Source organism: Nesoenas mayeri (assembly GCF_963082525.1).
Source record: "Nesoenas mayeri genome assembly, chromosome: 4".
In the NCBI taxonomy this organism is placed as follows: Eukaryota; Metazoa; Chordata; class Aves; order Columbiformes; family Columbidae; genus Nesoenas; species Nesoenas mayeri.
In genome coordinates this window covers 64,919,524-64,943,621 of record NC_137540.1, presented here as the reverse complement: position 1 = coordinate 64,943,621, position 24,098 = coordinate 64,919,524, and the positions used below count along the sequence as shown (strand labels likewise).

The window sequence follows — 24,098 nt, the reverse complement described above, 5'->3', positions numbered from 1 at the left end:
CTTTAAAAGGCAGTAGGAATAATAATAAGATATTTATTCTGACTTGTGTTTCTAACACGCTTGAGGCCTGTTGGTTAAAAAATTGCAGTATTATTGCTAAGAGGGGATATGCAGATCTGACATAGGATCCATTCATGTTTTTTCCCCCTAGGATGTAATTCAGAAAACATTTGGACACCCACAACCCTTATTACTGCTGGTGATGCATGAGGCAAAAATATCTGATTTTAAGTCTTAGATCTCATTGTAATCAGAGAATAAATTTTCTCATAGAAGTTTCAGTATAAATGGGAATTAGCTGATAGAAAAAGTGTAATCTCACCTTTGGGAATTAATGCTTTAGAGCAAAGTAATTACCTCTATTTAAAACTTACAGCAACAAATAATATTTATATTAATTCAGAGTAGATAGCAAATTATGTTTTGTAGTCTGTTTTCCTTTAAGTTGTCTTTTGACTTTTTGTGGGCACTGTTGCAATATTTGAAATTAAATGTATCTGTTATATTTAGATGAATTATGCTGATTTAATGATTAGCCAGTTTAATGACCATAGAATCATAAAATACCAGGTTGGAAGGGACCATGAGGATGGTGTGTCCCAAACTTTCATGGCATAAGCACAGTCTAGACAAGATGGCCCAGCACCCTGTCCAGCCCAGTCTTAAAAGTGTTCAATGTTGGGGAGCCCACCACTTCTCTGGGGGGATTATTCCAATTGCTGATCTCAAAATAATGAAATTTGGGAGTTTACTTCTGCACTTCTCCCTTGGTTAAAATATCCCTTCTACTTCAGATAACTTTAAGAACAGCCTTTTCCAAGTGCATGATACAAAAGCAGATTATTACAAGTAAACCTCTCCCTTTTAATTTTAAAATGGGTTTTTTTTGACACACTGAGGAATACAGCCCAGTCCTCAAATATGCTGCTTTTACATTTGGCCTAATACAACTTTATATCAGTTTTCTGCTTGATATTAACATGGGAAAAAGAAAGAATCAGTCTTAGTGTTGCTATGTGTTAATCCAGTTGCAGCAAACACTGAGCAAGCCCAGGACCCGGCAAAATACTTTGACCTCAGTTTTTCCTCCTTAATTCTGGAGCATCCCGGCAGACCTCTTTGTGGTGAGGAGAACAGAAGTGCTGCTACTAGTGTTTGGATTTTGGCTTTGAATTACAAAACATTTCTGTGTGTCAAGGGTTCCTATCTTCCTGGCACAGCAGGACTGAAGTCTGAAGATTCACCTCTTGGCCTACTCTTAAAGATAGTTTTAAGTTTAGGATATAGAAGGTCCACGTAGAATTCCTTTCTGTCTCGCAGATTACCTGTGAGTAGCCGTTGAAATGTGTACCAACTCCATGCCTATAAAAAGGGATAATAGTGTTTTCTCTGACTTCCAGAGAATGAGGGCATTACCTGCCACACATGTTCATACTGGACAGGTTGAAGAAATATCTTGACTAGTGGTTGATATTTACTCATTTCTGAGCCTGATATTTTAATGCAATTTTTGATATTTTGGCCCAAAGCACAGTTTTGGTCAGAAAAGTGAACTGAAGCAGCATCCGTTCTTTCCAGTGGCACAGGTAGACAGTGCCCAGTGAATTTGCTGGAAGGAGCATCCCTCTGCCAGGGAACATGAGGAGAGAGTCCGTCTGAATCTCACAGTCAATATATGAGACTTGACAGGTCGGCACCTGCCCAAATCTGCTTCTGTCCTTTGGAGAAGGACTTTTGTCTGAGGCTGTTCCTGCGCAGGTCATGTCTCTTGGAGGGGATCTTGGTTCTTTTCCAGTTCACACATTGGCACCAAGTCATCAGCTGAGCTCTGAGTGCAGTGTCTTAATTAAAGGAGGTAGAAGAAAACCACCAAGGTTTTCAAATCCCACTGTGGATTTGCAGTGCTTGCAGTTAGCAGATTTTTTGTTTGTGTCGTAAACCGAACTGATTTTGTAGTATAATAATAAATTGTTAGGATTCATTGTTATCTTTTGTACCAGAATATATTTGGGCCACTTTTGATGTGAGCTACATTGGGTAGATCAGAATTTGGCCCATACAGATCCTTTCATCTGAGAATTTCAGACTGTTTACCAGACGTTAATTAATTTAAACTTCACAACACCCTTGAGACCAAATACTGAACTTCATAGAGTTGTTTCTATATTTTGTGAAATATAAGCATGCTTAGAATTTCTGGGGAGTTTTTAAAGTCCAGAAACAGATGATGAAGAAGAAAACCAACACTTATGATGCCCTTAATTACTAATAAAATAGTTTTCACTCAGGAAAGAGATTTATCAATAGTGGTCAAGTCCAACAATGAAAAATAGTTTTTTCTTATAATTCATTTTATAATTGCTATATTTATAAATTTTAGAGTAGATAAGCAGGAATGCACTATTTACATGTAATAAAAATCTGAAGTGCATGACATGGCCTATATATATTTTTAATAAGTAATTAACATGACTGATGCAAATTAAATTTATTGAATATTCAAAGGAAGCTTCTCAGTTGCAGATTGAACTAACCTGTTGTTCTGTAGGCTGATCAATTGCAGTACTTTTGTTGCTTGAAAATTAGCATATCAATTGTTAGGAGGTGCATAATAGTAAAAACAGTCTGAGTAGTGGACCAATCAATTTTAAAAGAAAAAACTATCAAAGTTAAAGTCAATATAGAAATACAAAGTGATTCATGTATTCAGATATCCTGCCTTTAAAATGATTTGTCCTAAAATTTGAAAGAAATATTGGATCAGCCACACTGGGGAAAGAATTATGCTTTGCTGTGTACCTGGGGGAAGAGGAGTAAAGGAAGAAAGTGCGATGAAATCACAAATGATGCAGAACTGAGATTAATGAAAGCTGTGGTGGCATTTGAAGTGCCAAAGTTTTGGAAAGGCTTTGGCTGCTCCATGAACAGATGTGTGAAACAACTCTTAGGGACTTGGGGGCAGACGTTTTTTGCAGGAGAAGAGTTGGCACTGGTTTTTCAGTGGGGGAGTGTTAGGATTGGCATGTTGGGCTCACAACCAGAACGGGAGTGGATGATCAATGTTAGGGAAATCTGCAACTTCAGCTACTACAAAAATCAGGTCAAACTCTGTCTGAAATGTTTAAAACTTCTATTTGTTGCCTTCAGAGGTTCTTTGCTAAACAAGAGGCATCCTAACTCTGTCATCATATTCTTCAGTCGTCATGAAAAAAGGGACAGTTTAGCTTTAATTCCATTCCCTGTAAGATCAGTATATTTTTCTCCCCACTTCTGTCTCTTACCCTTACAACACAATTCACCTATTTTTTTTTTTTCTTCTCAGTTATTTCTCGGCTGCTTTCCCTCAGGAGAGAGAGAGGTCTCATTTTTCATGCAGCCTTTCATTTGCTGGAGCTCAGGATGTTACACCAATACACCACTGCCTGTTCCCAAAATGGGTCAGGCAGGTATCAGTGGTCTGTCTGTCTACACCATGTTTGCAAGTAAACTAGCAAACTGGCTTTAATATCAAGGTTATTTCTTTGCAAAGTCAAATTGTCACGACTGAGCTTCAGCAGTGAGAACTGAGTGGTTTTGGTCTGTTCTACTTGTTGGACATGAGAGCGGCTTGTGCTCTACATGGTCTGTCAGCTGCCAGGAACCTCTGACTCAGTTTGAAGGTATGGCATGTGCTTTATGAGTATTTTTTTCTGTTGGCAACATTTTCTGGATGTGCAAAATTAAGTGACCCAGACTGTTTCAGCAAGGGGCTTGTCTAAACCAAGGTGTAGAAACTTCTTTAGGGAGTATATTGTGAAAGGTAAATAACTACATTGAGAATTCTTATGCTGACAGTTGTTTGTCTTCTCTTTTAAAGATAAAACAATCAAGTTATGGAAGATTACTGAAAGAGATAAGAGACCAGAGGGGTACAACTTAAAAGATGAAGAAGGAAAACTTAAAGATCTTTCTACAGTGACATCACTGCAGGTAAGCTGCTGTCTTTTTCCAAAATCCAGTTGTTTCTGTGTCTGAAGAAGGAAGTCATGGGAGCTAAGTTTGTAAAAGATATAAATATCTACTAATGCTAAGTATATATATGTTTATTCTTGAAGTTTTAGCTGACTGATAACAGTCTTAAATCCATTACACATTTTCAAGTCACAAACACTTTATGGTTGTCGAGGGTTAAGATTGCAGGGTGACAATAAAACCCTGGCAGATGCATTGTTAACCCCCTCTCCTCCCCCACTTCCCCCTTTTGCCCCTCCCTCTCCCCCCTTCCACTCAGGACAGGCGATCGGGAGAGAAAAAGAAGGACAGAGAGAAGAGAGTTGGAAAAAATTAAAGATGTTTTACTAATGCTACTAATAAGAATAGAGAAAATAACACAAAATATACAAAACCAATCTTGAAAGTCCCAGCAACTGCAGAGCCGGCACCCAAAGTCCTGGATTGGACTCTGCAGCCAACCGGAGCTGGATTCAGTCTGTCACTAGGCCTCAGTTCACAGGGACGACTAGCAAGGTCCTCTCCTAATGTCGGCCATAGGGAAAAAAAGGGACGAGATCCTCGTGATCTCCCATTTTATATGAAGTATTCACACGAATGGAATGTTATACACAGTTGGTCACTTGTTTCTCGTTGCCCCTCTCACGAGATGTCCATCCATGCTTATCAATAAGTTAGCATTCCATTGCTAGGTTTTACCAAAACATGTGTCTGGTTCTCCAGGAAAATGCAGTTAATAGGAAGGCTTTAGCTGACAGGCAAAATTCGCTGAAAGAGAAACTTGTTTTTAACAAAACCAGGACAATGGTGTAGTGACCAACACAAACATGTTTAGAGAGTTTACATCAGTTTTATTCTCCCTGATAACTCCCTGATGACTTAACATGCTTTCACACGGGATTCTTTAGCCTGGTGTGATGGAAGGAAGCATTCTACTTGTAATTAATATTGAACAGTGTTCCTGCCTCATTCAGAGCAACTGATTTAAAAACAGTACACCTGATTTCAGTCTACTCTTTATCTCACTAGTATAAAGGAGTTATCTCCTATCTGAAGAGCAGGATTTACATTAGTCTGTGCTCCCGTGAACGTGAGGCTCCTTTAGTGGCAGGCTAAACTCAAAGCTTTAACTTCTGTGTATTCTTCTTTAAACTACCTTGCAGATTGATGCATGATAGGTTCTTTCTGACGCATGTTTAACAGCACTGAATAGTCCTGATCATGGACCACAGCCTTACAGTGTTGAATGCTTTAGCAATAGGGAATAAATTGGCAGTGTCTAGTTATTGAAGCATGACATTGAAGTGACACACAGGGAAACAGTGAGGGTGCAATGATGAGTGATAGTCAGCGGTCTTGGCTTCTCAGGAGTATGTGTATATGTATGGTATGTCAGTACACATGTTGGCTTTGTTCTCGAAGGCTTCATTCATTGCGTTTCACTGAGATTATAACCTTCTAACCACTTGACTTTTTGGGAGAGAGACATCAAGTAGCAGAAGAAATACTGGAAGTGATTTACAACTAACAGCAAACTCTTTAGCAAACACAAAGTATTGGGACTTCGCTGCTTGTCAGAGCCTCCTGCGTATGTAGGAGAGTGGCTGCTGCTGTGGGACTGGGCTGTTCTGTGGCAGCTGCCAGTGCCACCCTTCCCGCAGCACTTCCCATCGCTGTGCCTGCCTCTCCTGGCTCTCCCTTTCCCCTTGGCAGGAATGGCCTTGCCCAGCCATTTCATCCATGGGGAAATTCAGCTTACATTCACTTTTGGGGAGTTTTATAATGTCACTGTCTTTGAATGCTTGCTCTCCACTGAAACTCTGACCCTAGCAAAAAAGTATTTAAAATCTTATTCTCTTTCTCATTTGTGTTTTGTTTTTTTGGCAGGTGCCTGTATTGAAACCCATGGATTTGATGGTAGAAGTCACTCCCCGGAGAATCTTTGCTAATGGTCACACCTATCACGTCAACTCAATATCTGTCAACAGTGACTGTGAGACATACATGTCAGCGGATGATCTCAGGATTAACCTCTGGCATTTAGCAATCACAGATAGGAGCTTCAGTATCCTTTATTATGGTTTCTTGCTCAGTGTTGATAGTAGTAGCGGGGCTTAAGAGACCTTTTTAAAAATATTTTTCTGCAGATTTTAAAATATACCTTTACTTACCAGAATCCCTGCAGTATTTGTAACAGAAATTACTCAGATATCATAAAATACAGCTAAGGGGTTGCAAAAATCAGGAAATTTTAGGTGAAAAATAGCAGTCTTGTAGTTGGTTAATAACAAGTAAACAGGAAACCGATGCTACCTGAATGGTAAGTATCCACCTGACAAGAATACTCTTTAAGGTTATTTCATGATGACATTTTATGATGAGCTACTCCAGCTTGTTTTGCTGAAAGGTCAGTCCTTACCCTGACTGTGCCCCCGGTTCTCCATCATCCTGCTTCCCAGAACCCTTCTGTCTGAGCTGTGCAGAGGTTGGGGGTGAGGCTCACCTGCTTGGGGTGAGTCGTTGGGTCTGTGATTAACACAGTTATTGCTGTATCAAGTGCTGGCATCATCCTGAAAGCTGTCACAGGATCAGTCCAGTCATCTTCTGGGCCCCTCAGTTCCAGAAGGACAGGGAACTGTTGGAGAGAGTCCAGCGTAGGGCAACAAAGATGATTAAGGGAGTGGAGCATCTCCCTTATGAGGAAAGGCTGAGGGAGCTGGGTCTCTTTAGTTTGGAGAAGAGGAGACTGAGGGGTGACCTTATTAATGTTTATAAATATATAAAGGGTGAGTGCCATGAGGATGGAGCCAGGCTCTTCTCGGTGGCAAACAATGATAGGACAAGGGGTAATGGGATCAAGCTGCAACACAAGAGGTTCCACTTAAATTTGAGAAAAAACTTCTCAGTGAGGGTGACAGACACTGGAACAGGCTGCCCAGTAAGGTTGTGGAGTCTCCTTCTCTGGAGACATTCAAAACCCACCTGGACATGTTCCTGTGCGACCTCACCTAGGTGTTCCTGCTCCAGCAGGGGGATTGGACTGGATGATCTTTTGAGGTCCCTTCCAATCCCAAACATACTGTGATACTGTGATCTGTGAGGCTGCCCCTTGTACTGCAGTAGGGTGGCGTGGAGGAGGAGCAAAAGAAAATGCAGCCAAGAAAAGTGTTGCTCTGTGTTTTGAAGAACATAAAGGAACCAGTAAGAAGAAAAACAGGTTATGGGTTCAACCCAGAATAATGTCATTCTTCTTCAGCATTTCAGAAGGAGTTAGAAGAATATTCCTTTGTGGATTTGTACAAGGGACTATCAGATGTCAAAGTGAAGTTGTCCCATTGGGGGCAAATTCCTAAAACAAAGCACCTGTCTCTGGTGATTGTTTATATTTCTTCCTTCATAGGCCAGATCATCTGTGGAGCTTAACGTGTACTTTGTTAATGTCGCAGGAAACATTTTCATTAAATCAAACAACTCTTAGTGTACTTAAAAAGCTGCCCTTGCAGGATTAAATGACAGATGCCTTTACCCTGGGGACTGCAGGAAATATCTTCTCGTTTCTGAGTGCATATTCTTTTTCTGTCTTTGACCTGTCTAGATTAGGCAAGGTAAATGGTGCCCTATTTAATAAGACTGTTTGTATAGGACCAATCGATATGTGGCTCTTCAAAGAGCAGCTGTATCTGTCTTTGATATCCTTTAGTAAGAGAGAAAGAGTGGGAAAATTGTTTGCCAGCACTTGTGTATGGAGAATCCTCTTCACTGTAGCTTCAGTTTCCAGTCTCACTGGACACTTTTATATGTGGCTACTGTGAATTCTTCTCTCCTGTGTCTCCTCCTCACGTAAAGCGGAGCAAGCACAGCAGTCTCTCTGTGTCTGTGTATGATAACCAGATCACATTTCATAATACTCATGCAAGATAAGTCTTCGCTTTTGGCAATGCCTTTTATTGTGTTAAAAGCTGTTTTGTGGATTGCCAAGAGAAATGTTTCTGACAACTTTTAAAACAAACAAATAGTTATAATAGTTCATGAGAACAACAGGAGTTTTTATTAAGTCATTTGTCACGATAAGAGCTTACTGACAGAAATATCAGCCACAAATGAATTTTTAAACCCCAAATGTGTGTAAATCCTTGAAAAGAACAGCCTTACTATGGGAGTTTTGATACAATCAGAAGAAAAGTATTGTGAATATGGTAGTGTAAAATAATTAAGAGGCTGGTAGATAGATGAATTTGTCTGCTATTTTGTGGATGAAGAAATAGAGACAGAAAATGTAAATAAATGTCTGAGGAAAACTATACATTTCATAGCCCTGATTAACAACATTTAATTTACCCTTTGTATGAAAACACTTTTATGCAGGCTTTGGAAGCACTTGGCCTCCAGTGATGTTTCAAATTCTAGCAATATACTAGGTAAGAGATGAAAAGCAGACTGAGTCTTACAGTCATAAGTACTACAATATGTCTTGATAGAGCAACATGGATAGCAAAATTATTTGAGATGGAATAACTGTTTAGGATGTTATTGCTCCTGCTCGTGTATGTTCAACCCCTATATTTGGTGACAGCAGTGTGGACTCTGTTTCAAGCACTAGCACACTCCTGTCATTGAATATTTACTGATTAAAAAGTGTTTTAGACTCTGTGGTTGAATCATTGATTTAACTCTTAAAAAATGATACAATTTATAGTAGCATGCTTGGTTTCTGAGTATGTTCTAGGAGTGATGGGAGAGGAATTAAGAATCTGCTTATGAATTTTAAGATAGGAAACATTTCCTGTATCTGAGACAGTAGCTTTGGAATACTTACGTGGATGACTTTGGGATAACTCGATTTCTATCCTGGATTGGAATACAGCTATTGCTGCTTTTTTGGATGCACGTGAATGAACATCTGGGAGGATTGTGATGAGAGAGTTTAGGCAATGATAGTAGAGAACATTAGGTATAGGGATGATCAATGCTGAGGTAAACCATTGTTGCTATGCTGGCAATGGTGGTGGCAGATTGACTTTTGTGGCTGGATACCAGTACATATTCATGAGAGTAGACTGAGTTATATAGGCTGTATTCACTTCTGTTTCAGACAGTATAAACTGTATCTGTATTCACTTGTCCTATCCAGATAGGTCATCAGGCAGGTTGCTTTTACTTAACTCTTTGATAAATTGAAAAATTGAGATAGGTGTTCCAAAAGAAGGTGAGATGATTCCAGAATAATGCTCATATTGGGGAATTACTGGGAGACCATCATAACTGGAAAAAGAGGATGAATATGTTAAACTTGCTTCAGTTTTTTCACAGGTATCTTTTTGTCCATATAGAAGCCTGTAAGTCCTTGGAGAATTGCAAGGGCATGTTTTCTGCTAGATTTCAACATCTGTCCCATAAAGAAATTGCATATATGTCCCATAATGAAACTGTCCTACAGAAAACCCAGTTACATAAAACTGTCCTGGAAGCAGATGAGCTTCCGGTGGAAAAATTGAGTGTGCCGGTTGCAATTAGGACGAAATGTATTAAGATGAAAAAATTCTGTGAAGCAAACACTTTAAATTATAAATGAATGTTGCTGGGCTTGGTGCCTTCTGCAACACACTTATGGAGAGAGGCAGGAGGAGGCTTGGGCTGTTTTAAAAATGCTTGCTTTACATCTTTTTGCTAGATGCAAAATGGAAATGAAGCATCTTGCTACTTTACATACAAGGCTTGATTGCTTGAAATACATGTTTGAAACAATAAATAGAAAACATTTTGGTTTGAAATGGCATTTGTTAATAAGGGATCTGGCAGTGATGTGTGTTTGTCGTTCTACTTTCCCTCAGAGGCAGCACTGCTGCATGTAATGAATCTGTTTACCCAAGAGGCTGGTTGTGACAATGACACAAACAACAAATACAGTGCTAGAATTTCTGGACATTCAGCTCATGTTGGAACACATTTACAAATTGCAGGGAGACACTGGAGAAAGAATGGATTAGCAGCAGTATGCTATGGTGTTTTTCAAGTAAAGTACTGTATCTTGTAGAATTTAATTTAAGAACAGCAGGGTCATAACCATTATTTTAGCAGTTTTACAAATCACTGAGAACCGTTCATTTCTTTGAAAATGAAAACACAAAGCAATGCAGATCTTAAGTTAATTATCTTTCTGTCTCCTTTGGAAAATATTTTAAATCAGCCTTGCAGAATTCAACCAGAATATATGCCTTAGGTAAAGCCTTAGGCAAATAAAATACAATTAGTGGTTTTCTGGTTTGCTTTTCTATTAGCATAAACTGGGGTAAAAAGCAGGCAAGTGATTTTCATGCTAGGACTGTGTAAATTTTCATGAGGAATATGCAAGCCTTCTACACATTGCTTCCCACGTGCGGGCAGATTTGCTCAGTATCATTTGGACAGGAGGAGGCAAGAGAGAGAAGGAGGTGAGAGAAGAGAAAGGGGGAAGGTCAGCTGGTAAATAGTTGCACATATGAAGCCTTTCTTCACTAAAAGGTTGAATGTGTTTGGTTGTGTTACAGAGAATGAGAGTCAGTATCCTTAATTATAGATGATATTCTTCAGTGGAAAAAAAGGGAGGTAAAGGTTGCTTTATTTGTTAATGTTCAGTCTGAAATGGCTTAGCAGTGCTGCCCACAGCTTAAGCCTTTAGATAAGTCATCTTGGGTGTAGTGAATGAGAAAACAGGACTGCTGGAAGCATACTGATAAGGTTTACTTGACATCAGCAGCAATCTTTGGACTATCTGGCTGTACTAAATATTCTTTATGAGAATATGTTGGGATTGCTCACAGAACTATGCAGCTCATAGCACTTGAACTCCCTTCATTTCCTGGTAGCACACTATTTCACTCTAGAGGCTGTCATGGCATTGCTATGGAAACAGCATCACCGTTTCCAGCATGTACTCATCTTGAGACTCATCTTGACTAAAATACTCATTTCTCAGTCAGATCAATATAGTCCAGGGTTATCCCGTTTTAATAAAAAATTCTTTCTTCTGTGTCCCAAAAGGGTTAAGCTAATTAGCAAATCACTATTTGGCCTTCTTATAGTCTAATGTATTCCAGTATTTGAAGCATATCATGGATAGTCAGATTGTTAGGCGCCGTATCTTGGGGAAATCTATTTACTTAAGAAGAAAGCAACAACAGAAAAGAAAATAAATAGAACCAACAAAATAACAAGGTACATTGATGAAGACCAGGTCTGTGGCAGCCCATTGTGCAGCTGAATAAAGTGCACATATAGGGCATATATATTGCTCTGGGAGAAGCCCCCAGGCTGGGGAAGGTAGCTTGCTGTAGGAAATTCCTGTTATGTGCCTCAGTTCTATGCATTTGAATGCTGAACTGAAAGTAAACCTACAGTATTCTCTTGGCATTTGTGGAGCTGTAAGCTGGCAAGTTTATGCCCTTGAGTGAGATAAGGCTGTTTCTATAAAAAGTCCTCAGCCAGGATGACTGTGTATAAGCTGCAGGCACAAGGATGTGTTTTCTGCACTCTCAAAATGCCTTTAGTGTGTGAGAACCCGCCGCCACCTCCCCCAGCAGCACTGTTTTCCTCAAGCATACACTTTGTGTTTGGGGAGTTGGCAGATATTATTTCTCTTATTTTGAGAGCTCCATGAATTACATTTTAGTACTTCCTATTCTATCGAGAAAGGTTCTGCCAATCTGTATCACGTGTTTAGAAAGTATATATTATACTATGGAATCTTATTCTCACTGAGTTGCTACTAGCAACATATGAGTAGCTTTAACTCAAATTTGTGGGCTTCTTTTATTCTTTACTTCCTGGAGTCTCTTCTTCTCCTGCATACATTGTCGCTGTCTCTCTCTCCTTTAAAGGAGAATGAAAATATCCACAAAGCTAAAATCAGGTCTGTAAGTTAGAAGCAGACGATTGCAGAGGTACTATGTACCCTGTTGTTATGGTTTAACACTCTCTTTTAAAGTGTAACTATTGAGAAATGATTGCTTTGCTTTTCTAATTAAAACACTACTATGTGACGAACTGAGGGAAAAAACCCATATTTTCAACAAGCTGATTAGATACTGGATTGATGTAATGTACTCTTTAGTCTCTACTTTTTTCAGCAGGGGAATGCTGACCTTCTAGTAAAAATCAGAGTTGACAGTAGTAAAAGTAAAGATTTTTGAGACTTACCTTACATCTGAGTACTGTCAACTGGAGGTTTTGTGTGCATTTTGAGAAATGTAGAATTGTGCTGTAATTGCGGCAGACTACTAGAAATGCTAAGGGCTCCAGTGCCCTATCTTACAAAGCCATGTGGAAGAACAGTATAAGGATAAAAGGATAAAAAATTAAAAAGAAGGTAATTCTATTGCATGAAATTTGTGAATGCAAAACATTCGCACCAAGTATCAATACTTAACTGTTGGATTCTTTGTTGCATTGGCATTTCTCATCTGCTGATAATGATATTGTAAATTGGTCACGATAGAGATCTTTCCTCCTCTGTATTACTGAAGTGCTTGACATACTTTAACACAATGAAATAATTTGCAATAAAAATATTTAAAATAATTGTACTAAAATTTTGAGGTTAGTCAGTCTTAGCTCCACTTTATACTCAATGAAACAAAGAATGTTAGAGCCAAATCTGGAATTTCAACCAGAATCTAAAAGTTGCCCAGTGAGATCCCACTTTCCATTGCTTCCATCCATAATCTAATTCTGCCTTAGGTAAAGTAACAAACTGTTCAGGAGAGAGAAATACTGTAAAAAAGGTAACAGAGGTGAAGAAACAGTAGGAAAATGGTTTCATTTTGGAAAAATGTCAGTGTATGTTTGCTCTGTAGAGGTCTGTTAACTGCCAGAATGCAGTGGGATGGAATTTCACTGAGCAAAGAGGTTTTTTGTTGGGCATCACTTGCTTTACTGGACAGAGCAAAATAATTCAGTGTTTGTTTTTTTTTTTAAAAAAGATATGACAATTCTGACCTTGCGAAAGATAATTGGATGCAAAAACTTTGTTGATGACTGAAATGAAATTTTAAGTTACCCATGCTTAGCATCTAGTTATTTGATGGTAAATTTAGGAAAAGGATTGTAGTACCTAGCCCTGCTTCTCTCTCTCTCAAGCATTTTTCTTTTAAGTTACTCTTATCTGAAGCAATGGAAAATATTCTCTTTTGAAAAATAATTATATCAGATGGAAATTCATGATTATCTGTTTAGCAATGATTAGCGATTAAATTCAGGTTGGTTTTAAGCAATCTAATTTTTGAAGCTCTGCAAAATGGCAGTTTCCACTGACTTTGCCTCTTAATCTTTGGGTTTGAGATCTTTCAGCTTAGAGTCTTTGTGCTTTAAAAATAAACTATTTTGAAATTACCTATGCAACTGTAGATACCAAATCACCCAGTAATTTGAGGAACATTTACACTGCAGTAGTTCAGTATTTAGTTTTGCTGAGACGTGATTAATGGATTAGCAACAGGTACTATAGTTCTTACATAGCTCTTATTCCTAATGCTGAATATTTATGTGTCAGCAAAGCATCGGGTGTATGAGTAGCAACAGATTATGGGTCATATACCCAGGCTCAGAAATAGGAACAAGCTCCAGCATGAGGCTTATAAAGTGCAGGTAATGGGACCGCAAGAAAGTGCTGTCCTGTATACATATGATGGTGCTTAAGGGTATTGAAGAAAATAATTGAAATCATGAAAAGTAATCCCTCATTTCTGGAAGGATTCCTTGCATTAAATTGTATAAGCAATTCTTATAGTCTTTTTCAGATGCCTCAGAAAACTAGAGGATGTTTTGGTGCAAGGCCTGACATGTCTTTCATATAAAAGCTTGCTGAAGTTGAGCTCTTGCAGACAGTATTTTTTGACATTTCCAGTTAGTATTGTGGATAAGGAAAAGCAAGTACGACTGTACTATTTGATCTGTTTACAGTAGTTTTGAAGAGGAAAGTAGGGGGGTTTGCTACTGTCAAGGTGAAGTACATATATGTTATTTCATGTCTAGAGTGCTGACCTACCCAAATTCTGATATTCTCCTTTTATTTTCTTCTTGGTGGGTCATTCACATATAAATCCTTGATTGCATGAAAGTGAAAAATCACTTCGTGTTTTCTTTAGTCATTGGGAGGACTTCCTCATTGTGTTGAGACGTTCGCAAATAATGGTATATGAAATAAATTCCGCTGGAAATCAAGACACAGATTTGTAATCATATGGGTTTAGGATAGCTTGAATTTCCAAATACCAAAAGTTTATGCGTCATCCTAGGACAGGGGTATCAAAGTAATTTTCACCAGGGGCCACATCGGCCTCGTTGTTGCCTTTGAAGGCAAGAATGTAATTTTAGGACTGTGGAAACTACTCCTACATTCATACAATCCTAAAATTGCATTCAGTGCTTTGAAGGCAACGACGAGGCTGATGTGGCCCTGGTGAAAATGACTTTCACACTCCTGTCCTAAGAGATCCACGAGCTAGGAAGGTGTCTGACTCTTTGTTAGCTGATGTAAGAGTTACAGTAAAGTTAATCAGTATTTTTGGAGACAAAAAAGGTATTAGTGAAATGCATTTTGGCCTCTTTTATATGTTTTTCATGCATCAATTTGCATTTACTTTTTGTGATGTTTGTAACATTAAGCCTCAAACTGTGACAATTTAAACAAAGCACAGTAATCACTTTATTTGTGTTCAAATATTAGCTACATACTACACCTTACCTATGTGTACAAGCAACGCTAGGCAGAGTTCCAATGTCAAAATTGTATATGCACTGTAAAAAGAATATTTTGATATACATTATACTGGAGAAAGACAGCTCTTCACAGAATAAAACCCAATAATCATTTTAATGGAGCTGTTAAGTAGTATTACTAGATATCAATGATCAAATAACTCCTGATTTTTCTTTAAACTGTTTTAGATTCTGTAGGGGTCCACACTAATTGGATACGTAATACTAGATAAATAATAATTAAGAAGAACATAAAAGGAGGAAAGAATTCTCTGCTAGGCTGGGGACCAGGCTGGCTTTGTGGGTGTGTAATTAAACAATGCATCAGGCACCTGTTCTTTGTAACCACAGTAGTCAAATGTGGTATGAAGTAAAGAATTTTAAGCTTTAAACAAGATATCTGATGTGACCACCAGAATAAGGATTTTAGAAATGTGTTAGCTGGAAAAGTTCTTTTTGTTGCTCGTTAGGAGAATGCAGTAGGAATTCTTTGATTAAAGTCACACAAGAAGTGTTTTTAGTGTCAATTGTGGAATAAAATCAGTAAGTAGGTAAGTATGTGTAACTATAAGTTGTCATCTTCTCTGAACTGTGTAGAATCCTGATAGTAAACAGAGCCTTTCATGAGCTCTCAACAGACTAATTTGTAAGAAAAATTCTGTGTGTCCCTAGTGCAAAGTCCCAAGAGTGAACTGCATTTCTAGGATCATCTAAATGACTTCGTCTTGTAGACACTAACATGGATACAGCTTCTGCAACAGGCATTGAATCAGTTCTGCACTTATTGAGGTAAACTGAGTCTGGTTTGGACACAACATTGTTTCTGATGTGGTCATCATCTATTGTAGACTATCTTAACTGAGTACAGTTTTTAAGCTTTTTAGAACAAGAGCAGTCATGTGTTTACATGTTATCTTGTGCAAATTGCAGTCTTTAATTGCTGTAATTCAATAAGTAATAATGATAGCCAGTAAGGTTGTGTGAGTAGGTACTATAAAGATCTTAAGGATGATTTGTTTCCAAGAAATACAGAGAAGTCTCAGCATCTTTTAGGAGGCTTTAGGTCCAGATTTAGGAAGCTCTGAAAACCATTAATAAATTTGCGAAAGTGGTCTTTCAAGACTTTTGTTTGGTTTTGTGTCTTGCCAGAGGATCCTTCATGATCCTTGTCAGAAACAATTGCTTTTTAACTATTCTCATCACCTTAAATTGACTCCTATTTCAGGAATTTGACTATCAGCCAGTCAGAGCGCACTGGATGACAGAGCAGGCCTGATAGCCAAAGGAACAATATCAGAGCTAATTAAACAATATTTTAGCATTGAATCACTGCCTGAGACCCTCCTGCCAGACAGCTGAAGTGCACAGTGCAGCAAAAGCAAACAATACATGGCTGGAGTGTTAGACATCAGGGTCTTCAGGGCCTGAGATAGTGCTATGGAAATATTCCCTATCTAGCTGTCCCCCCAAAATAAATAAATTGGAAGAGTTGAGCCTGGCTGCGAAAAACTCATTATAGCTGAGGCTGTTCCATTCTTGGCAAAGGCCAGTTTCTTTTTCTGGAGTTGCTTTGAAAGAAGTTAATTTAACGTGATTTGAGCATGGCTATAGCCTTGGGATAATTACTGCACTGCAGATTTATTGTTTAATAAAAATATTAATTTGTTAATCAGAATACATAATTTTCTTACTTATCACTCCTGTCCATACACAACTTGAATGAATAAGTGTGTGATTGTGTTATCCTTTTAATGGATTTCTTTATCTAACCCTCTGTCTTCCCTAATGCAGCTGTCCCCAAATAGAGACCCATAGCTATTATTTCAATGATGCATAGGTAAGGAAAAATGTAGCCAGAGGCATTAAAATACTCTTGTTTTTTTAATATTGTATAGTTACTTGTAAAAAGGAAAAAGAAAATTGACTGGAGTTGCAGGAAATGATAAAGAATAGTGTGAAATCCCGAGCCTATAAAAGCCATTTCAGAGCTGAGCTTTCTTAAGTTCATTGCTATAAAAGAAAGAAGGAGCACTTAGTAGACCTGAAATGAATGTTAGCATCACCAGACATATTTCCTTTTTCACCCTAGTGGTTTATTACATTAGAATTTTCAGGTTTTATCCAGAATCTGAGATACTTAGCAAAGGGGATGTCGCAAAGTGAGTGGAATGCACCTCACTCAAAGGAGAGAAGCAGCAATGTGTTTTACTGAAGTAAAATAATAATGTAATTTACCAAAGATAAGAGTGGTTTACGACGTTCACCAAGTTTGATGGCAAGGTCCAGGCAAGGTTCACCTTATTAATTACTTCATGGAGGAAATATATAGAGGAAGATAGAGTTAGCCTCAAGTTAGAATGATTTATACAGAGACTGGAGATGCAGGTGGTAAGGAAGACCCCCTTGTTGAGTCATGAGGTTCAGAATGGACCCCATCACCTTCTAAACTCCTTATGGAGCCTACACGGGGCTGTGTCCGATCTTAATCCCGGACTTGGTTAATGGTATATGTCAAAGGGTAGCGATACAAGGAATAAGGTTAAAGAATACAGAGGTTGTAGTGATTAATATTGGGTGGCCACATGGATTGGTAATGTTTCATTACTACCAAGTTACCAACGCAAACTCAAAAATACCGTACTGCAAGGCTGTATGTGATATTGATTGCTTAGCAAAGATTTGCCATTGGTGAAAGGTCTCTAGGTGTCTTGGAGCAACCTTGAGAGGTGTCCCAGCTCAAGGATAGATCACCCCCATACAGCCACGCTGCCCAACAGGGAGAGCTCCAAGAAGGCTCACCCAGGCTGTCACATCTATTGAATAAAGTAGTTGGCTTGTAGTCAAATCATCTTTCTGGTAAAGGTGTGCATGAGACTCCTTGTACCCACAACTTTCTTTAGGCTTGGAAAACCACACACTACTCATACGTCTCTCGGATGACGTGTGCTCTGGGCCCACAGGCACTGGTGCTCACTGTGCCACTCTGCTCCTTTGTAGGGGAGCTGGAGAAGTTCATGGCCCAGCCATGGCTCAGGCCTTTGGCTCCTTTGGAGCCTCTACCGAACCACCGCCAGTCTGGTCAAGGGGGTTGAGCACACCTGTCACAGAGGGACTTGGGAACAATAGCAAGGAATGTTAAATTACAGATAAAGGGCCACATAATGGTGCTGATACTCAGCCAAGTAGCACTCATATGTTAGTGTAATGGGGCTGCAGTCAATGAAGTTATTCCTGTGGAAATGGATAACAGCATTCAGTCTGAGATTTATTGTCTTACTAATTTTATTTCTTCAGTTGATGAGTTTTAATCAGTATGGTGTCATTGTGGAAGCTTTTAAATTGCATACTTTTGTTTCCCTCTGGATTAATTTCTCATTGAAGCATTTTAAAAATGAGCCATTCTTTGTTGCCACAGGTGCAGGTGGTATATCCAACTTAAAAACATGTATTATGAATTTATTGAAATTTAGACAAAAAACCCATTTACACAGTTCTGGGTACAATTATACAAAAAGATAATGTATAAATAATTTAATCAGCTCTGCCAGAGGGGAGAATTCTCTTAAATGAGTCTAATTATTCTCGTTCCCATGTGAGTTTGGACTTGAAATTAACCTCGCAAAGCACAATCTTTTGAAAGTATTAACATGAAGAAGGAAATATAACTGGCTTTACTCATGGCTGAAATCTTTTATCTTGAAGAGTATACCATACAGGATCAGAGGCGTCATAAAAATACTCACACAGTCACCCTGGGTATTGTAAAGCTTGCAGTCTGTACCTCTGTGTTCTGTTAGTCTTTAAAACCTGAGACCGTGGAGGCTTTTCTCACTATTGAAGTAGCCAGGATAATTCTTATTAATGTAGATGTTTCTCTCTTATCTGTTGTCATAATACTTGCAAAGACTACACTTTAGTAGTGCCGTTGCATATGACATTGCGATAGTTAAGGGAGGTCACTTTTGGGGCCTTTGGAACAAAAATGCCCTGTAAATAAAGGCAATATTAACTTTAACACAGTTACAGCACCAGAGTTAAGAATAGGTCTATTTTAACTGTTTTCATACTGACTACAAGCTGTGTGACTTGTCTGGAATCAATGTTCTGAAAGCACATCAAGCAAACGAACAGGCATACAGCTGTGAATATTGAACCCCTTTGCCTTGGAGAATAATTTTGGTGTTTCAAAACTCCTGGAATCCATGTTTCTCTGCAGTGCCTAGAGACCAAGCTGATGGGCATTTTTGCAAATCCTTTCACATAAGTTAAGTAACTAGTTAATAAATCCTGCCAAAAGGTTTTAATCAGGTGTCTTATGTAATTTAATATAGATAATTTGGAAAACTTTCACTGTGGAGTTTGAGAGAACTGAATCTGTTCCTCATTTTCATTTTCACATTGCTCTCATTCAGTGATTTCTTGGCAGTACGAGCTTAGTTGCAGTCAGAAATATCAGTATAAATTCTGAATATAAGCCTTTAGTGTTTATAAAGTACCTGTTTTTCAGAAGTATCTGATTATTTTTTATTTTGATAATTTTATGTGACTACTTCCATAACAAACATGTAGGGAAGGAGAGAGTGTGATGCTATAGAAGACACTTCCATCTAGCTAGATTTTGAAAAAAAAATAAGTCCTTTATGACTTTAATTGTAACTTGAGTTAAAATATGGAATTATTCTACTCTACAGGGGTACAAATACTGCTGTATTGGGCTTTTTTGAAAGGTATATGGAAGACTAAATTGCATATAGGGAAATAAATTCTCTAAAGAGTCTATACCCTCCAGCTGGAAGTTCTGTGCCTGCCTTTTAATAGGCAGATCTTCCTCAGCTGCATGGGATTTTAATAATTATCAAGAAGAAATTTCTTGATGGTATTACCAGTTAGTGCATAGGTTATTCATTAAAAAAAATAGATATGTTATCTCTTCTTTCAAAGTTATGTGGGAAACAATCTCTGGCTACTTCTAAAATGGAGTTTAGAAAGTTATATATGTTGTATTTCTGTGTCTTACCGGGGACTGGATTCAGCAAACCAAGTAAATCCCTCTCAGTTATCTTTTAAACATTTCATGGATTTCAGGAAAGAAGATTTGCGAATTATGAGATAATATTGCTTTAGTTTATAGTTTGTCCTTGTCTTATAGTGTCGAAGTTGCACTCTTTTCTTGGAACCCTTGCTAGTATGTCATACATGGTGCCACTTATCCTATTCTACTGCATAGAATAATACTGCCTAAGAGAAGCTGAGATAGGTGACTTAATAAGTCTCTTCTGTTAATAATTTATATGTACCTGAGGCTCTTCTTGTATTTATGTTCCAAGTGTAACGTTAAACATCCCACAGTAGTTTCAGACAAATCACAATTAATTAAAATGCAAATATATTAAATAAATATGACTCTGCAGCCTTTCAGTGATTGAGCACTGTACACAGGAAAGCGCAGATGTGCATTTGAAAAGGCAAGTCTTCCTCTGTTGACTCATCCACTTAATTTTGTTCTCAGCTGCGTGTATCCAGATAATTATTTCTTTGCTCTTGAAAACTTGCATGTGCATACGGTTGTCACTAAAGCAGGCATGTGACTGTGTCTACAGATGAAAATGCGGGCGTTTTACTAAATACATTTAAAATATGTAGATTATTTCTTTCAAGTAATATTTGTGTAACAGAGACTTGGGGCTTTCTTGCTGCATTTTGGTTTTGTTCTACCGAGATATTATAATTGGAGTGCAAAGTAATTCTGATGTTACAAAGATTGGAATGAGATCTCTCAAATTCAGAATGAGTTTTTAGACTGGTCTGCATTCTGGGGAAAAATTCCATAAGACAAATGTAATAATAACAAAAGAACTTCTCAGAACCAACTAACCCAGAAAAGAACTGTGTGAATACTCACATGCCTGGAGTGCTGTGGATAGAGAGGGGAGAGACCACTAAATTGGAGTCCAGAACTATTGCTCTTGCTGGCCCTTTAGCAGACCTCTGCCAAGTCTTTGCCACTTCATGCCTTAGTTTCATTATCTGTAAAACACTGACACTGACTCTCCTTTGCTTTGAACTTAATGAATGGAAAATGTTTTCTAGTAATACTTGCAATTTCTTGCTAAGTATCCCCAATTCCGAATGAAGCTTGAGATGGGAAGTCCAGGAGTTGCAGGTTTGGTTCAGAAGTTTGGTATTTAAGTTCTGTCCCTGGCTTCCTGTTCAGCCTTGAATAAATCTTGTTAGTCCCTTAGTGCTCAGGGACCCTGGTTCCCATCAGCTGCCAGTTAAAACAGTGCCATCTTGATTCTTAAACTCACCTCTGTGCTCCTCATGTTTTGTAAGTTTTATGGCGTTAGAAAACAGAAATAGAGAGCTAAATTAGGCACACATCTGGCTGAAGCTTGAGATATTAGATTGTGAGAAGCAGGGGCAATCTTGTGCTGACAGTGGTGTGCTGAGCATAAATGTGAGGCTGTTGCCAAGGAGCACCACTCCAGCACACAGACCTCCTCATTATCCACACTGTACGAATGTGTGTTACCAATAAGACAGGAGATGTATCGAATATATCATCCTATCTCTGGGTAGAGCAGGATCTCAACAGTAGCTTAGTTTTTATACCCCTTGTTTACCTAACACAGACAAATTCTCTTTCATGGCTAGTTCTAGCTGAGTAGCTGGAAAGTTATTGCTAGTGCAGCCTCTTAGCTATGTCCATGTCTTTTCTTCTTCCACTAATATCTCTTTTTCCATCTAACTTGGGCTATACTCCTTGAGTTAAGAAACCTCAGAAGTCCACAGAAGTGTGTTAATGTTACTTAATCTCTTCTTTGTATGCACTTTGTACTTGTTCTTTATATTATGAACAACCCATTTACATTGTGCTTGCACAGCACTCAGCATAATTGTCTATGACTTGCCCTTCCACATAGGGCTGAAAGGCCTCATAGCAGTTCTTATGCTTTCTGTATCTGGTAGCCCTGATATGAAGAAAAATACAGGAAAAAAAAAAAAAGCTGTCAGAAGCCTTTGTACTATCATAATGGCACTATCTAAACACCTTTGATGGAGATGTTTAATGGCCAATCAAAATCAAGCCATTTAAGTTGATATTTTCAGCAAATCACCACTGATGTGAGACTGTCGCCAGAGTTCCCAACTCCGGTATGATATCTGTAGAATCATTTTCATGAAGACCATGGAATTAAAAATGGAATTGGGCTGATATTGTACCACTAAATAATTTTCAAGTGTGGATCAATACCTTGTATTAGCAGATATTAGGTCCAAGACCAATTGAGGGAGCACACACTTATGCAGCAGTCTCTGCTTTTGTGGTTCAGAAGAACCACATGTTACAGACAACATAATTGCAACTCTCTGAGCTTTTAATAAAACCCGTACAGTACATGCTTTTAGTGGAGCAGTGTGCGAATGCTGTGTGATAAAAAGCATTGACACTGTGGCTATTAGGGGTATTTAGAAAATAAACCCTGGGTCATCTCTCTGCCTAAGGTAAAACGCCGGAATTTGAATAAAAGGCCAAATCCATTAACCTATTGACTATCCATTCCAGAAGGCCTTGACTCTGGGACAACAAGTCAGAAAGACACAGATTCAGGAGCTGGACCCTATCCAATGGTGTCCTTACTGTCATGACATGCCTATGTAGAATTGTCATTCAACAGTGAAAACATACAGCGTATCTTTAAGAAATTAGAAGAAAGGAGTAAATGGGTGGTTATTTAAAAATTAGGGCTTGCTTCTTGCTTTCATAAAAAGATCGATGTAATGACATCATGATGTTATAAAGCATACTGAGGCCTGATTCTACCTCTGCTCCCCTGAGGTACACAACCTGGAATAGTAGGCTTTTGGAATTAATTCGCTCAGCTGGTGCATGGTATAGAAATGATATAACCACCATGTAGGAAGTGTAAAACTGGTAGAGCTTGATTTGTAAGCACCACAGTTCCATCCTTGTGATGAAAATAGTGTGCACGAAATGACTGACAGAGGAAACCACTCAGAAGAGTGCTTATAGTAAAAGTGTAGAGCCTCAGCAGGACCACAGTAATCAATTACCTAAACTGAAGCCCTGGCAGCTTCTATGAATTGCTATTGATTTCAACTGCTAGTCGGTGAATCTTTGTAGGACTAGGCTAGAATGTGGGTGTGAGATGCAGTCAAAATTAGGAGCTGGAACAAACCTCTGTGCAAAACAGAACTAATGGCCAGATTTGGGAAGATACGTTATGCTGAAGTTTACATTTTGAAAGTGCTTAAAAATTGCAAAACCCAAGTCCCATGAAGGGGTAAAAATGCAGTATCACATTAGCATATATTGAAATAAGAAAGGTAAGTGTTTTCATTTTCTTGTGAAGCTGTTATGGAAAATTCTGTCTATCTTTCCAAAGAAAGCTGCTGTCCTCCATTGCAGTTGAATAAAGGGGAGTTTTAGTTTTTTTCCTGTAGCCTTCATCTGATGCATTTCCTTGTTGCATTGAACCCTCAAATCATATAAAAATGATTCCAAAATAATAAAGGTTTCATTCCTCTATATGCTACAGCTTGTGAGCTTGAAGCTCGTTGTCTACAAAATTCAGTTTCTTATAGAATTCATTCATGTTTTCAGGAAGACAAAGCAGCTATTTCTTTATGCATACTGTTCGCTTCAAAGGGAATTTAATCTGTTTTGAGGAGGCTGCTATGTTTCCATTATCCTACAAGGAAATTCATTCTGGAACCTTTTTGGCTCAGCAGGAACCCTATGTATTTTCCACATTCTCGTTATACATGTTTTGGCATGAGCATAAAGCAGGCGTGCTCATTTATATTCTAGCTGATCAAGTGGAGAAGTCTGATTAATGCAAATTTTGGATCAAGGTGAGGGTCATCTTTGTAACCTGCACTAAAAGGAACTTTATGGAGTGACTTCTCCCAGAGGAGGATACTTCTCTTAGATCAGTGGCCCAGAGGCAGTGGAACAAATCTTCTTCCTCCTGTCATACTCATTTTAATATCAGCTGCACAACAGCAGCACAAAATACTGGATGAGAACTGAACATACCATAGAACTGTGTACTCTGATCGCACCCCTCGCACAGCGTGTCGTACAGGTTGTTAATCGTGCCTTATGCTCTTTCCTCCTTCCTCTCCTTCTGTTTTGCTTCCCTCAGATCTTTCCTTAACGCCTCCTTTCTCCTCTCAGTCAGGTCCTGTCCTGCCTGCTCGCTCTCCTGTGTTATACCTCTGTTCTTGAATTATTTCAGGAAAGCAGCATAGGCACTCTTAGCCAAAATTAAAGGTTACGTTGCCTTAGAGTACCTTTGTTGCCTTTCCAAAAATTAACTCCTGGTCTTGTAGCTTTACTAACCCAACTG

The 24,098-nt window shown here is 38.6% G+C and overlaps 1 protein-coding gene across 1 annotated transcript in view; it reads left to right on the top strand.

The window, feature by feature from the left end:
- The window catches only part of PPP2R2C (protein phosphatase 2 regulatory subunit Bgamma), a gene marked incomplete at both ends in the record, with an annotated part of 199,813 nt that overhangs the window by 143,862 nt on the left and 31,853 nt on the right, over nucleotides 1-24,098 (top strand). Inside the window, 2 exon segments of the mRNA XM_080344403.1 lie at nucleotides 3,857-3,969; nucleotides 5,878-6,055. Of these exon segments, the coding sequence (XP_080200529.1) occupies nucleotides 3,857-3,969; nucleotides 5,878-6,055 (291 nt within the window).